Source organism: Bombina bombina, chromosome 4, assembly GCF_027579735.1.
Source record: "Bombina bombina isolate aBomBom1 chromosome 4, aBomBom1.pri, whole genome shotgun sequence".
NCBI lineage: Eukaryota > Metazoa > Chordata > Amphibia > Anura > Bombinatoridae > Bombina > Bombina bombina.
In genome coordinates, this window is record NC_069502.1 from 179,716,626 (window position 1) to 179,730,088 (window position 13,463).

Below are 13,463 nucleotides of genomic sequence, written 5' to 3' on the forward strand. Positions count from 1 at the left end.
CTGTTATGAGTTAGGAATTCCAAAATGGAATCTCTAATCAAGGGCTGGAAGCTCGGGTCAGACCAAAGACCAGCAGGGAGCCTCCATCGCGGTCTCGGCGATGAGCCGAGCCCCGAGTCAAGGCGAATGATGAGGGCATCATGGTCAGACCATGAGCATGGTCTAATTGAAGCAGTTTTAATTGCATTGAGTGTCCAAGAATCTGAAAAAAAATAATCCAGTCTGGAAAACGAATTATGTGGTCTAGAATAGTAAGTATAGTCTCTGGTGGTTGGGTGGCATGATCTCCAGATGTTGTATAGATCATACTCAAGTATAAGTTCACGGAACTTCTTAGCTGTTGATAACGAATATGAGTCAACAGTTCTATCCTGATTGATCTTTTTATCCCAAGAGGTGTCCCAAACCATATTGAGATCACCTCCCAGAATGATCCTACCTGACTTAATTTTAGAAACATTATGCAGTATGGTTTTAAGAAACCTTGGCTGACTTTGGTTAGGGGCATAGACGTTTACTAACATATATATTTGCCCATCTAGTTTACAGATCAGTACAATGTATCTACCTTCTGGGTCTATTTCCAGGTAGATTTGTTCGAAACTGACTATCCGATGGATGAGGATTGCTACCCCTCTAGTTTTATCTGAATGGGAGGCTGAAACATAGGTAGGGAAATTCTGAAATTTAAATGTTTGTGCAGGCTCACACAGCCAATGTGTCTCTTGAAGGAAAGCTACCTGTACATTATTGGATTTCATAAAATTTCCCATGAGACTGCGTTTTGTTGGGGAATTGAGACCCTTGCAATTCAGAGAAGCAAAGGTGAGAGTGGACACAGACGGTTGCATCTCGTTTGGTATAAACGGGGGCACTAGGGGCCAGAATGCCCGGCAAGGGAAGAAAGATAGAAGAGTAAGAAAAAAGAGGAAAAGGGAGGCCACTCCACTGACTCGATTATGGAACCAGACTCGTGAAAGATTAGGAAAACTCAATCGCATGTTGTAGCTAAGTAGTATACCCTAACCCACTACGGGGTCACCCAATCCAGGGAGGAGTCAACCCGTAGTATAAGTAAGGGTCCCTATTTTCTATATATATATATAAAAAAAAAAAAAAAAACTTAAGCGTGTGATGGAATAAGCACAGTAGGTTTAGTATGGACTATTACTCTAGATTTAGCCTAGTTATAGCCTATACTAAGTATTTGTGGCGGCACTATTCACCGCCTTCCAAGGAATCGATAACTGGAACTAAAGGGAACGTCAATTCCTTGGACTCATTGGAGAATGAGAAATTAAGTCTTGGGGGGGGGGAATGGAGTAAAGATCCGAGCTAGATCTTATGTCTGAGTGTCAGATTATAAGCTTATAAGGGGAAGTTAAGGGGAAAATCGGGAGGAATTTGGTGAGAAAAACTAAAAAGTCCAGGGACTTTAATGTAGTAGGAACAAGCAGGGATCCCCTCAAGTATCCAAAGAAGACTAAGTGGGCTTACATGGCCACAGTGTTTGTATAAGGGGGGGTGTCCCTACCTGAGTACAATTCAGTAAATTAAAGTACATACTTGCATATAGCAACAAGTAACAGTAGTATTGTATGAAAAAAAAAAAAAAAAAAGGAAAGAAAAACCAAGGAGAAACATCAACAGGCTCAACAAATGACATACAGAATTAACATAGTATAGTATAACTTTTAGAATATACCTTGGCCACCTCCCAGAACCCTCTGCAAGTGTAGGTAAGCCTATCTCCTGGATATATGCTGGACACTAAAACGTTAATTAATAGGAAATCACCAGGGATTACCGTGTAAAAGGTGTTTTAAGGGGTGTCTGGGCAGGTGAAGATCATGTTATGCATGTAGTGTATATGTCAAATAATGTATCAGTAGGCTTGCTACTAGCTAGTGTGTGACTTAGGTTGTGTCCGTGAAACCCTGGTATACCCTTATCTAAGTGCGTATAACACAGACTAGATAGCAAAGTATGATCTTACCTTGACCAGCATACTTATTAAGGGACCGAACTAGGAATCTTCGGCCTACCTGTGGGTGGGGTAAGCCCCTCAAACTGCGGCCCACCCCGGCTGCAGAGGAGTAACCTACTGGGGTCTGGGAGGAAGCGCATAACAATTTATCAACATTAAACATGAAAGAGAAAATGACATCTACGTCTAAGGCTGTCAAATGGGAAGATCATCAACTCTAGGGAAAAGCTGACAGCTAGTATGTCACTGAGTCTGTGGATGTAACTGTCTAAGTGGCTGTAAAATTATCTCAGGCAAGTTCTTCCATGGATTGAGATCTGGGTGCAGACTTAGGTTCTCCCATCTTCGACCCTAGGGAGGGTCTTTGAGGAAGGGGAGTCCACTCCGAAGCTGAGGCCTGTAAAGAAGTAGAAGGGAAGTTCGCCTTGGTAGAATTATTCGGGAGTCTCTGCAGGTCCCATTGTTTAAGCAAGTCCATCCCATCATTCACTGAAGAAACCGTATGGGTAGAGCCATTTCTGGTGACAATGAGTTTGGTTGGATTATGTTGTCTGAGAATCTGTGTAAAAGGGGTGAAGGATCTTCTCCTCTGTAGTGTAAATTGTGACAGATCTGGGAAGACTAGTATGGGTTGGAATTTTTCAGGTAACTTGGGTTTGTTTGCTAGTTCACGAAGAATTTTTTCTTTATGAGTGAAATAGTGGAATCTGGCCAAAACGTCTCTAGGTTTATCAGCTGAGATGTTACGCGGCCTTGGGGTACGGTGAACTCTATCTATGAGAAAACCTGAAGAGTCCAGGTCAGCCAGGAAAAGCATACAAAATTCTCTGATAAAATTTTCAAGCTCGCCAGCAGCCACCTCTTCTGGCACTCCTCGAAATCTCAGGTTATTTCTTCGTGACCTGTCTTCTAGGTCTGAGAGCTTGAGTTCCAAATCTGATATTTGGATGGCAAGTGACTGTGAGTAGGAGAGCATATTGTCATGGTCTAGGGCCAGATCTTCCTGCTTTCGCTCCAAAGCCTCCGTTCTTTCGCCTATTACTGCCATATCTCTACGAAGTTCAGCCGCTGACCCCTTGATAGCTTTAGTGAGGGTATCCTGCAGATTATTCATGCGTTTAGATAGAGTATCCACTATAGTGGCCGCTACATTGTCCAGAGGTGGAGTCTGGAAAGAGTTGTTTAGATGAGTGGTTTCAGGATCTTGCCCGTCCAGGGAGCAGGAATCTTCAGGAGAAGAGCATCTTTCTTCACGGGCTGAAGCTTTAAAATGATCAACTACAGTCCTCCTGAGCTGTCCCATCTGTTTAGGTTTTTTCCTATGGGATTGAGACATTATGGTGAAGATACTACTGTACTTTGAACTGGCAAGGGAGTTGCTCCCTATACACGCACAATAAGGATGATGGATTGTACTTTATTCTTTGTCACCTCCTCCCGCCCCCTCACCTACACCCCTAGGCCATCTTGTTGACCAGCATGGTTAGTGGGAAAATAAGCAAAATGCAGTGTCCTGACTTGATGGGGCCTCTCTCCCAGGGGGATGTGTCACCTAGTGACGATGCTGGAGTAGGAAACAGGGATGTGACCCACTGAGACACCCTCAATGGGAAATGAGAGGAGAGAGGCTAGTTGAGACTGCTAATGACCAGTATTGAGGAGCTGCTGTTTTATTGTCTCATCCAGGGAGACAAGTACTAGTCACTTTACTAGATCAGTTCAGGAGATCCGTGAAGCAAAAGGAAGATGGAGTTAGACCACCAGGGGACTAGGATGGGAGCTCCTTCACCTATTAGTAACTAGATCTGGTAGATCAGATATCAGGCCAAAATCCTCTCTTTCTAAAAGCAATGTTTTGAAGGCATGTGGATTTAAACAAGTGAGAGGCTGTGCAGCTTAAGTATCCCAGAGATCAAAAGGGAGTTAGGTGAGATCTGCTGTTCAGAATGAGAGCAGAGACAGGCCTGATATAACTTTTCCCCCCTTTCAGTGTAACAGACCGTTCTTAAATTGAAGAGGCCTGAGCAGTAGCAGGGTGTAGGAGAGCTGTGGGGTGGGGGGGTATTTTATAACATTAGTCTGACCTTTAGGGCTTTAATGTGGCTTGCAGTGAGTGATGGAACTGTGAGGAGCACTTTAAATCAGCCGGAGGGAGTCAGGTCTGGCGCAGTTCCAACTAAGGCTGGCGTGGAGGAATGTAAGATGGCGGCTTTTCGCGCCGCACTATACTAGGTCACACAGTCTGGGTGCACTTACCCTCACAGTCCCGCACAACTTATGCAATAAGTGGAGATCTCCTTACCCCTAAACACATTCCGGTGAGGTGCTGGAACGCTACCGCAGGACTTACAGCCAAGTCCCCTACGTAGCTTGATGTCTGTCGGGTCAGCGGCCTGTAGCGGTGCTAAAGGAGTAGGTTGCTAGTAGCGGTGTCAGCTCCGGAGCGGAGCCCCGACCCTCCGGAGCTTGATGACACAGATGGCAGTCGACGGCAGAGGTATTAGCGATGTGGCTGTGTGCAGTCTCTTCTGGCTGCAAGACGTCAGGTCTCACTGCGGCTCTTCTCAAACACCCACAGATAGCGATAAGAAGTAAAAATATAGCCACCTTATGGCTTCAGGGCTTAATGTGTAAGCTTTAAGTATAGATAGGTTTAGGTTATGGGCTTGTAATATCACAGATTAACCTTATAATAGTTATCATTAACAGGAGCTCATTTCTGCTGCGATCACTCAGCTAGGCAGCTAGCTCCGCCCCACATGTAATATTATAATTTATGTCCCAGCTTTACACCCAGTACACTGCATAGTGAAATAAAAAGCTATCAAGCTAAAATTTGCCTTTCTAAAAATATATGAAGGACTTTATAGTCCTGACAAGACTTATTAGATAATCTTGTCAGAGTAGAGAGCTATAGATCTTCATGATGAGGTCTAAAATGTTTGAAATACAGGTTTGGGGCAGCATTAAAAATGTCTTGTTTAGTGAAAAGTGTGCTTGTATTTAAGGGCTAGATTGTACTTTAGCTAGGATGAGTACACTTTTTTTGAAAGGCAAACTAATGATTTAAAACCTTATAAACAAAAAGAAAACATGATTTATATATCTCTAATAATATATATTATACACACTGTATGATGTTACATTCTTTTATGTTCCCAATCTAGATTATAGTATGTTACAATTTTACTTGAAATGAGAAGTGGAATTACAGATGTATGCTAGCTGTTGGTTTATGACTTGGCAATGACAAACCTAAAAATGAACATGCATGCAATAATAGATAAGTAAAACTTTATGGTGTAATGGTTTAGCACATTATATTATTTATTTTATTTATACAGAAAACAATGCAAACTCTTTACTAAAAAAATGTTGTGGTATTTGCAGTAAACAGACTCAGTTCATGCTTCACTATTACTGACGTATAATGTAAAATATGTAAAGCGACATATGTAACGTATATAATTTGCTTTTGTTGACGTTTTATTACATATTTTGTAATGCTTCTGTGGTCTTTCCCTATACCAATAGGGCTTTGGGAACGGTCCTTATCAGTCAGACAGCAATCTTTCTCATAAACAAGTTGTGCACAAACATGCAAGTTAAAAAAAAAATCAAAAGAAACCGTTTTAACCGTTTATTAATTTTAAATATTGCTATTTAATAGGCATTTGTTTTAAATGATTGCCCTTTATACTTCACAGTTACAAAATATCCTATTGAATGGTTGGAACCTTTGGACATATAGGCCTAGATTTGGAGTTTTGTCGGTAACGACCCGCGTAGCTAACGCCGGCTTTTTTCTGGCCGCACCATAAAAATAACTCTGGTATTGAGAGTCCACAGAATGGCTGCGTTAGGCTCCAAAAAAGGAGCGTAGAACATTTTTAACGCAGCTTCAACTCTCGATACCAGAGTTGCTTACGCAAGCGGCCAGCCTCAAAAACGTGCTGGACGATTCTCCCATAGAAAACAATGGGGCTGTTTGAGCTGAAAAAAAACCTAACACCTGCAAAAAAGCCGCGTTCAGCTCCTAACGCAGCCCCATTGTTTGCTATGGGGAAACACTTCCTACGTCTGCACCTAACACCCTAACATGTACCCCGAGTCTAAACACCCCTAACCTTACACTTATTAACCCCTAATCTGCCGCCCCCGCTATCGCTGACCCCTGCATATTATTATTAACCCCTAATCTGCCGCTCCGTAAACCGCCGCTACTTACATTATCCCTATGTACCCCTAATCTGCTGCCCTAACATCGCCGACCCCTATATTATATTTATTAACCCCTAATCTGCCCCCCACAACGTCGCCTCCACCTGCCTACACTTATTAACCCCTAATCTGCCGAGCGGACCTGAGCGCTACTATAATAAAGTTATTAACCCCTAATCCGCCTCACTAACCCTATAATAAATAGTATTAACCCCTAATCTGCCCTCCCTAACATCGCCGACACCTAACTTCAATTATTAACCCCTAATCTGCCGACCGGAGCTCACCGCTATTGTAATAAATGTATTAACCCCTAAAGCTAAGTCTAACCCTAACACTAACACCCCCTAAGTTAAATATAATTTACATCTAACGAAATTAATTAACTCTTATTAAATAAATTATTCCTATTTAAAGATAAATACTTACCTGTAAAATAAATCCTAATATAGCTACAATATAAATTATAATTACATTGTAGCTATTTTAGGATTAATATTTATTTTACAGGCAACTTTTTAATTATTTTAACCAGGTACAATAGCTATTAAATAGTTAAGAACTATTTAATAGTTACCTAGTTAAAATAATTACAAAATTACCTGTCAAATAAATCCTAACCTAAGTTACAATTAAACCTAACACTATACTATCATTAAATTAATTAAATAAAATACCTACAATTACCTACAATTAAACCTAACACTACACTATCAATACATTAATTAAATACAATACCTACAAATAACTACAATGAAATAAACTAACTAAAGTACAAAAAATAAAAAAGAACTAAGTTACAAAAAATAAAAAAATATCTACAAACATAAGAAAAATATTACAACAATTTTAAACTAATTACACCTACTCTAAGCCCCCTAATAAAACAACAAAGCCCCCCAAAATAAAAAATGCTCTACCCTATTCTAAATTACTAAAGTTAAAAGCTCTTTTACCTTACCAGCCCTGAACAGGGCCCTTTGCGGGGCATGCCCCAAGAAGTTCAGCTCTTTTGCCTGTAAAAAAAACATACAATACCCCCCCAAACATTACAACCCACCACCCACATACCCCTAATCTAACCCAAACCCCCCTTAAATAAACCTAACACTAAGCCCCTGAGGATCTTCCTACCTTGTCTTCACCATACCAGGTTCACGATCGGTCCTGAAGAGCTCCTCCGATGTCCTGATCAAACCCAAGCGGGGGGCTGAAGATGTCCATGATCCGGTAGAAGTCTTCATCCAAGCGGGGCAGAAGAGGTCTTCCATCCGATTGAAGTCTTCATCCAGGCGGCATCTTCTATCGACATCCATCTGAAACAGAGCGGCAGCATCCTGAAGACCTCCGACGCGGAACATCCATCCTGGCCGACGACTGAACGACAAATGACGGTTCCTTTAAATGACGTCATCCAAGATGGCGTCCCTCGAATTCCGATTGGCTGATAGGATTCTATCAGCCAATCGGAATTAAGGTAGGAATATTCTGATTGGCTGATGGAATCAGCCAATCAGAATCAAGTTCAATCCGATTGGCTGATCCAATCAGCCAATCAGATTGAGCTTGCATTCTATTGGCTGTTCCGATCAGCCAATAGAATGCGAGCTAAATCTGATTGGCTGATTCCATCAGCCAATCAGAATATTCCTACCTTAATTCCGATTGGCTGATAGAATCCTATCAGCCAATCGGAATTCGAGGGACGCCATCTTGGATGACGTCATTTAAAGGAACCGTCATTCGTCGTTCAGTCGTCGGCCAGGATGGATGTTCTGCGTCGGAGGTCTTCAGGATGCTGCCGCTCCGTTCCAGATGGATGTCGATAGAAGATGCCGCCTGGATGAAGACTTCAATCGGATGGAAGACCTCTTCTGCCCCGCTTGGATGAAGACTTCTACCGGATCATGGACATCTTCAGCCCCCCGCTTGGGCTTGGATCAGGACATCGGAGGAGCTCTTCAGGACCGATCAGGGCTAGGTAGGAAGATCTTCAGGGGCTTAGTGTTAGGTTTATTTAAGGGGGGTTTGGGTTAGATTAGGGGTATGTGGGTGGTGGGTTGTAATGTTGGGGGGGGTATTGTATGTTTTTTTTACAGGCAAAAGAGCTGAACTTCTTGGGGCATGCCCCGCAAAGGGCCCTGTTCAGGGCTGGTAAGGTAAAAGAGCTTTTAACTTTAGTAATTTAGAATAGGGTAGGGCATTTTTTATTTTGGGGGGGCTTTGTTGTTTTATTAGGGGGCTTAGAGTAGGTGTAATTAGTTTAAAATTGTTGTAATATTTTTCTTATGTTTGTAGATATTTTTTTATTTTTTGTAACTTAGTTCTTTTTTATTTTTTGTACTTTAGTTAGTTTATTTCATTGTAGTTATTTGTAGGTATTGTATTTAATTAATGTATTGATAGTGTAGTGTTAGGTTTAATTGTAGGTAATTGTAGGTATTTTATTTAATTAATTTAATGATAGTATAGTTTTAGGTTTAATTGTAACTTAGGTTAGGATTTATTTGACAGGTAATTTTGTAATTATTTTAACTAGGTAACTATTAAATAGTTCTTAACTATTTAATAGCTATTGTACCTGGTTAAAATAATTACAAAGTTGCCTGTAAAATAAATATTAATCCTAAAATAGCTACAATGTAATTATAATTTATATTGTAGCTATATTAGGATTTATTTTACAGGTAAGTATTTAGCTTTAAATAGGAATAATTTATTTAATAAGAGTTAATTAATTTCGTTAAATATAAATTATATTTAATTTAGGGGGTGTTAGTGTTAGGGTTAGACTTAGCTTTAGGGGTTAATACATTTATTAGAATAGCGGTGAGCTCCGGTCGGCAGATTAGGGGTTAATAATTGAAGTTAGGTGTCGGCGATGTTAGGGAGGGCAGATTAGGGGTTAATACTATTTATTATAGGGTTAGTGAGGAGGATTAGGGGTTAATAACTTTATTATAGTAGCGCTCAGGTCCGCTCGGCAGATTAGGGGTTAATAAGTGTAGGCAGGTGGAGGCGACGTTGTGGGGGGCAGATTAGGGGTTAATAAATATAATATAGGGGTCGGCGGTGTTAGGGGCAGCAGATTAGGGGTACATAAGGATAACGTAGGTGGCGGCGCTTTGCGATCGGCAGATTAGGGGTTAATAAGTGTAGGTAGCTGGCAGCGACGTTGTGGGGGGCAGGTTAGGGGTTACTAAATATAATATAGGGGTTGGCGGTGTTAGGGGCAGCAGATTAGGGGTACATAAGGATAACGTAGGTGGCGGTCGGCAGATTAGGGGTTAAAAAAATTTAATCGAGTGGCGGCGATGTGGGGGGACCTCGGTTTAGGGGTACATAGGTAGTTTATGGGTGTTCGTGTACTTTAGAGCACAGTAGTTAAGAGCTTTATAAACCTGCGTTAGCCCAGAAAGCTCTTAACTACTGACTTTTTTCCTGCGGCTGGAGTTTTGTCGTTAGATGTCTAACGCTCACTTCAGATACGACTCTAAATACCGGAGTTAGAAAGATCCCATTGAAAAGATAGGATACGCAATTTACGTAAGGGGATCTGCGGTATGGAAAAGTCGCGGCTGAAAAGTGAGCGTTAGACCCTATTTTGAGTGACTCCAAATACCGGAGGTAGCCTAAAACCAGCGTTAGGAGCCTCTAACGCTGGTTTTCACGGCTAACGCCAAACTCCAAATCTAGGCCATAGTTTGTTAATTTAAGGAATAAGTGTGTGTACATGATATGTTGTAGCTCTAACAACATGCAACATTATATACACTTATTTCATGGTATTCTATCTTGCATGGAAATAACAGGAAAAATATATACCTACCAGTGTGCAGAAAATGCACTGGCACTGAGCAATTGTAGTCATTTGTTCTACTGGATATTCCCCAAGACAGAGCTTACAGGAAACTAGTGGATCTAATGCCAAATCCCATGTAGGCCTATACCTTGCTGTAGTCATTGCAGCTAATTCTGGAAATAAATAAAGAAGGTACAAATTTAATTTGAGATGCAACTTGTAGTTGTTTCCTCTTTAGTTATATCACACCAGATAAGGAATAAGAAATGGTCTTGTTTATTAGCATGTAACTTATATAACAGAGTCCTTCATATGTATGGAACATCAGAAACACTGTAATAAGTCCATATATACAGATACATATAACTTGCATGAGAAACAATATTAATATAATATATTAAAAGGTACAGTCTACTCCAGATTTTTTTTGTTTAAAAAGATATATAATCCCTTTATTACCCATTCCCCAGTTTGCATATCCAACATGGTTATATGAATATACTTTTTACCTCTATGATTACCTTGTATCTAATCCTCTGCAGACTGTCCTCTTATTTTACTTAGTAGAAAGGCGAATGAGTGGGAAAGAGAATGGGACTACACACTGGTGACCCAATTAATGAATTATTAATTCAGTTAAGGGAGTGGGTGCTGTATACTAATAGAGTAAACTGGACAAATAGTGGTAAAACCAACTACAAAGGTGTATACAAAATAGCACAACTCAACATTGATACCACTAATAGTTGTAATGTATATGTTTCTAAATAGAAAACACAAGAATTATGTGATGCTGTGTAATGGTGTACACACACTTGTTAGTCAAATGGTAAGTTCCTTATACATGGGAACACACTGAAATTAAAAACAAACTTTATTAGTTATATGTCCCCTTATTTCTGTTCTTTTTACAGACTTGCATTTTAGCCAATCAGTGCCCTCTCATAAATAACTCCACAGGAGTGAGCACAATGTTATCTATATGACACACATGAACTAGCAATGTATAACTGTGAAAAAATGTCAAAATGCACTGAGATAAGAGACGACCTTCAAGGGCTTATAAATTAGCATATGAGCCTACGTAGGTTTAGCTTTCAACAAAGAATACTAAGGGAACAAAGCAAATTTGATGATAAAAGTAAATTGGAAAGTAGCTTAAAAATTGCCATACCTTGCTGTCTGCATTGTGCAGTGTTTTCTAACTGCAGAGTGTGGTTCCCTAATTAACCGTTTCCCTGCGCGGCCGCTCACAAAATGTGCCCACTGCACTCACTCTGACTGAATTGTGTAATCACCTATATTATACCTGGTTGCACCCCAATTTTCTAGTCTGCACGGACCATTTCTGGTTATGTCGTGGACAACATAAATGTCTTTCACTGCAGTTTTGGTTCATCATTTTTGTCACCTTGTTACAGCATTATATTTCTTGGGTAAATTGACAAAGGCATTGTTACAACCGTTAAGTGCATCTCTATGAATAGGGACATTTGATGGCTTTGCTGTTAAATTATGTTTTTGTTCTATACCATACCTACTCTATGTTGTACAACCTTAATTATACCATGCCACTGTAAATAAATGGATACTATATGGATGATCTGCAGAATATCACACATAGAAGACCAAGGCAATCTGAAAATGATTGTGGCTTCTCTTTCTCTGTTTTTAATCAACTACAATAGATTCAATGAATGTGTGCAAAACTATTATATCTTATTATATTATATCTGATCCTAAAGGACTAAAACGCTGCAGCTCTGACACATGATCTTATATCAGAAGACTTGAAAAAACTGAATCAGCTATATGTAAAAAAAAAATGGAACTTGGAAGATATACATTATACAGAAAGGAAACAAGGGGGAAGATCATCCTCAGTATTAAAGGGACAGACTGCCCTCTTAATTCAGATCTTTAGCCAGACTTGCATTTTAACCAATCAGTGCTGACTCATAAATAACTCCATGGAAGTGAGCACAATGCTATCTATATGGCATACATGAACTAGAACGGTCTAGCTGTGAAAACTGACAAAATACACTGAAATAAGAGGCGGCCTTCAAGGGATTAGAAATTAGCATATGTGCCTACCCAGGTTTAGCCTTCATCAAAGAATACCAAGAGAACAAAACAAATGTGATGATAAAAGTAAATTTGCATGCCCTATCTGAATATGTATATAATGTGAATGATATTTGAAAAAAGAAAATGCCTACTCTACATCTGGGTCATGAAAGTAAAATGTTGACTTTAAAGGGACAGTCAACAGCAGAATTGTTGTTGTATGTATGTATTGGGTACTTGTAAAGCACGGCTAATCACCCGTAAGGGTCTCAAGGCGCTGCTCATTTTATCAACCTCTGAAGAATGAAAGGCTGAGTGGACCTCACCGGGGATCGAACCTGCAACATAGGTTGCTACAGAGCTCAGCCACAGTGCCTTAGCATGCTGAGCTATCTGTCCATTTTAAAAGATAGATAATCCCTTTATTACCCATTCCCCAGTTTTGCATAACCAACACAGTTATATTAATGTACTTTTTACCTCTGTGATTAACTTGTGTATAAGCATCTTCTGACAGCCCCCTGATCACATGACATTTTATTTATTGCCTATTGATTTTCATTTTAGCCAATTAGTGCAGTGTCTGCCACAATCCACGGGCGTGATCACAATATTATCTATATGGTTTACATGAACTAGCTCTCTCCTGTTGTGAAAAGCAAATAAAAAAGCATGTGATTTGAGGCGGCTTTCAAGGGCTTAGAAATTATCATATGAGCCTTCCTAGGTTTAGCTTTCAACTAAGAATGCCAAGAGAACAAAGAAAAATTGGTGCTTAAAGTAAATTGGAAAGTTGTTTAAAATTGCATGCCCTAGAGGGCGGAGCCAACAGGCGAGGAGACCAGACGTGCATTCACTGAGCTCCTAGGCCTAAACTAGGAAAAAGCTTTAAATTGCAGTAAAAACTAAGCTAAATATGCATATGGATAATTATTAATCAGTTCTTAAACGAAGGACATTCTGTCTGAGCTAGTCTGAGTATCTAAATCGGAGAATCACTGGATTTATAGAAAGAAGTGATCTGGGCCTGCTCTATATACTTCTAACTCGAGTTGCAGTCAGAGATCCCTGGAAAAATGGAAGAGAACCACGAGTCTCTGTATACCCTACTACGGGACTTTGATCGGCGGATGACAAGCTGCTTTTCTGATTTATTGGCAACACTGAGATCGACGCTGCCGAGAACGTCTAGCAATGACCTAACTAGCGAGAGACCTGGGGATGACCGGATGGAGACATACTGGGAATGTCCGCCTGAGAGGTCTTACCCATCAGCTCAGTTGAGCATCGGCAGTAAAGTCGGGGGTGGTAAGTCGCTAGCTGGCTGTGACCCGCTCCTCGTTGACGGCGTTACAGTCGCAATAAAGGACCATGCTGTGTCGG

The 13,463-nt window shown here is 40.4% G+C and overlaps 1 protein-coding gene across 1 annotated transcript in view; it reads right to left on the minus strand.

Annotated features, from left to right (window-relative positions):
* RNF144A (ring finger protein 144A) overlaps positions 1 to 10,180 on the minus strand; it is an 86,891-nt gene extending 76,711 nt beyond the window's left edge. The window contains exon 1 of the mRNA XM_053709715.1: positions 10,038 to 10,180. Within this exon, the coding sequence (XP_053565690.1) occupies positions 10,038 to 10,172 (135 nt within the window). The 5' untranslated portion in view covers positions 10,173 to 10,180. The remainder of the gene's footprint in view (positions 1 to 10,037) is intronic.
* Positions 10,181 to 13,463: the final 3,283 nt, after the last annotated feature.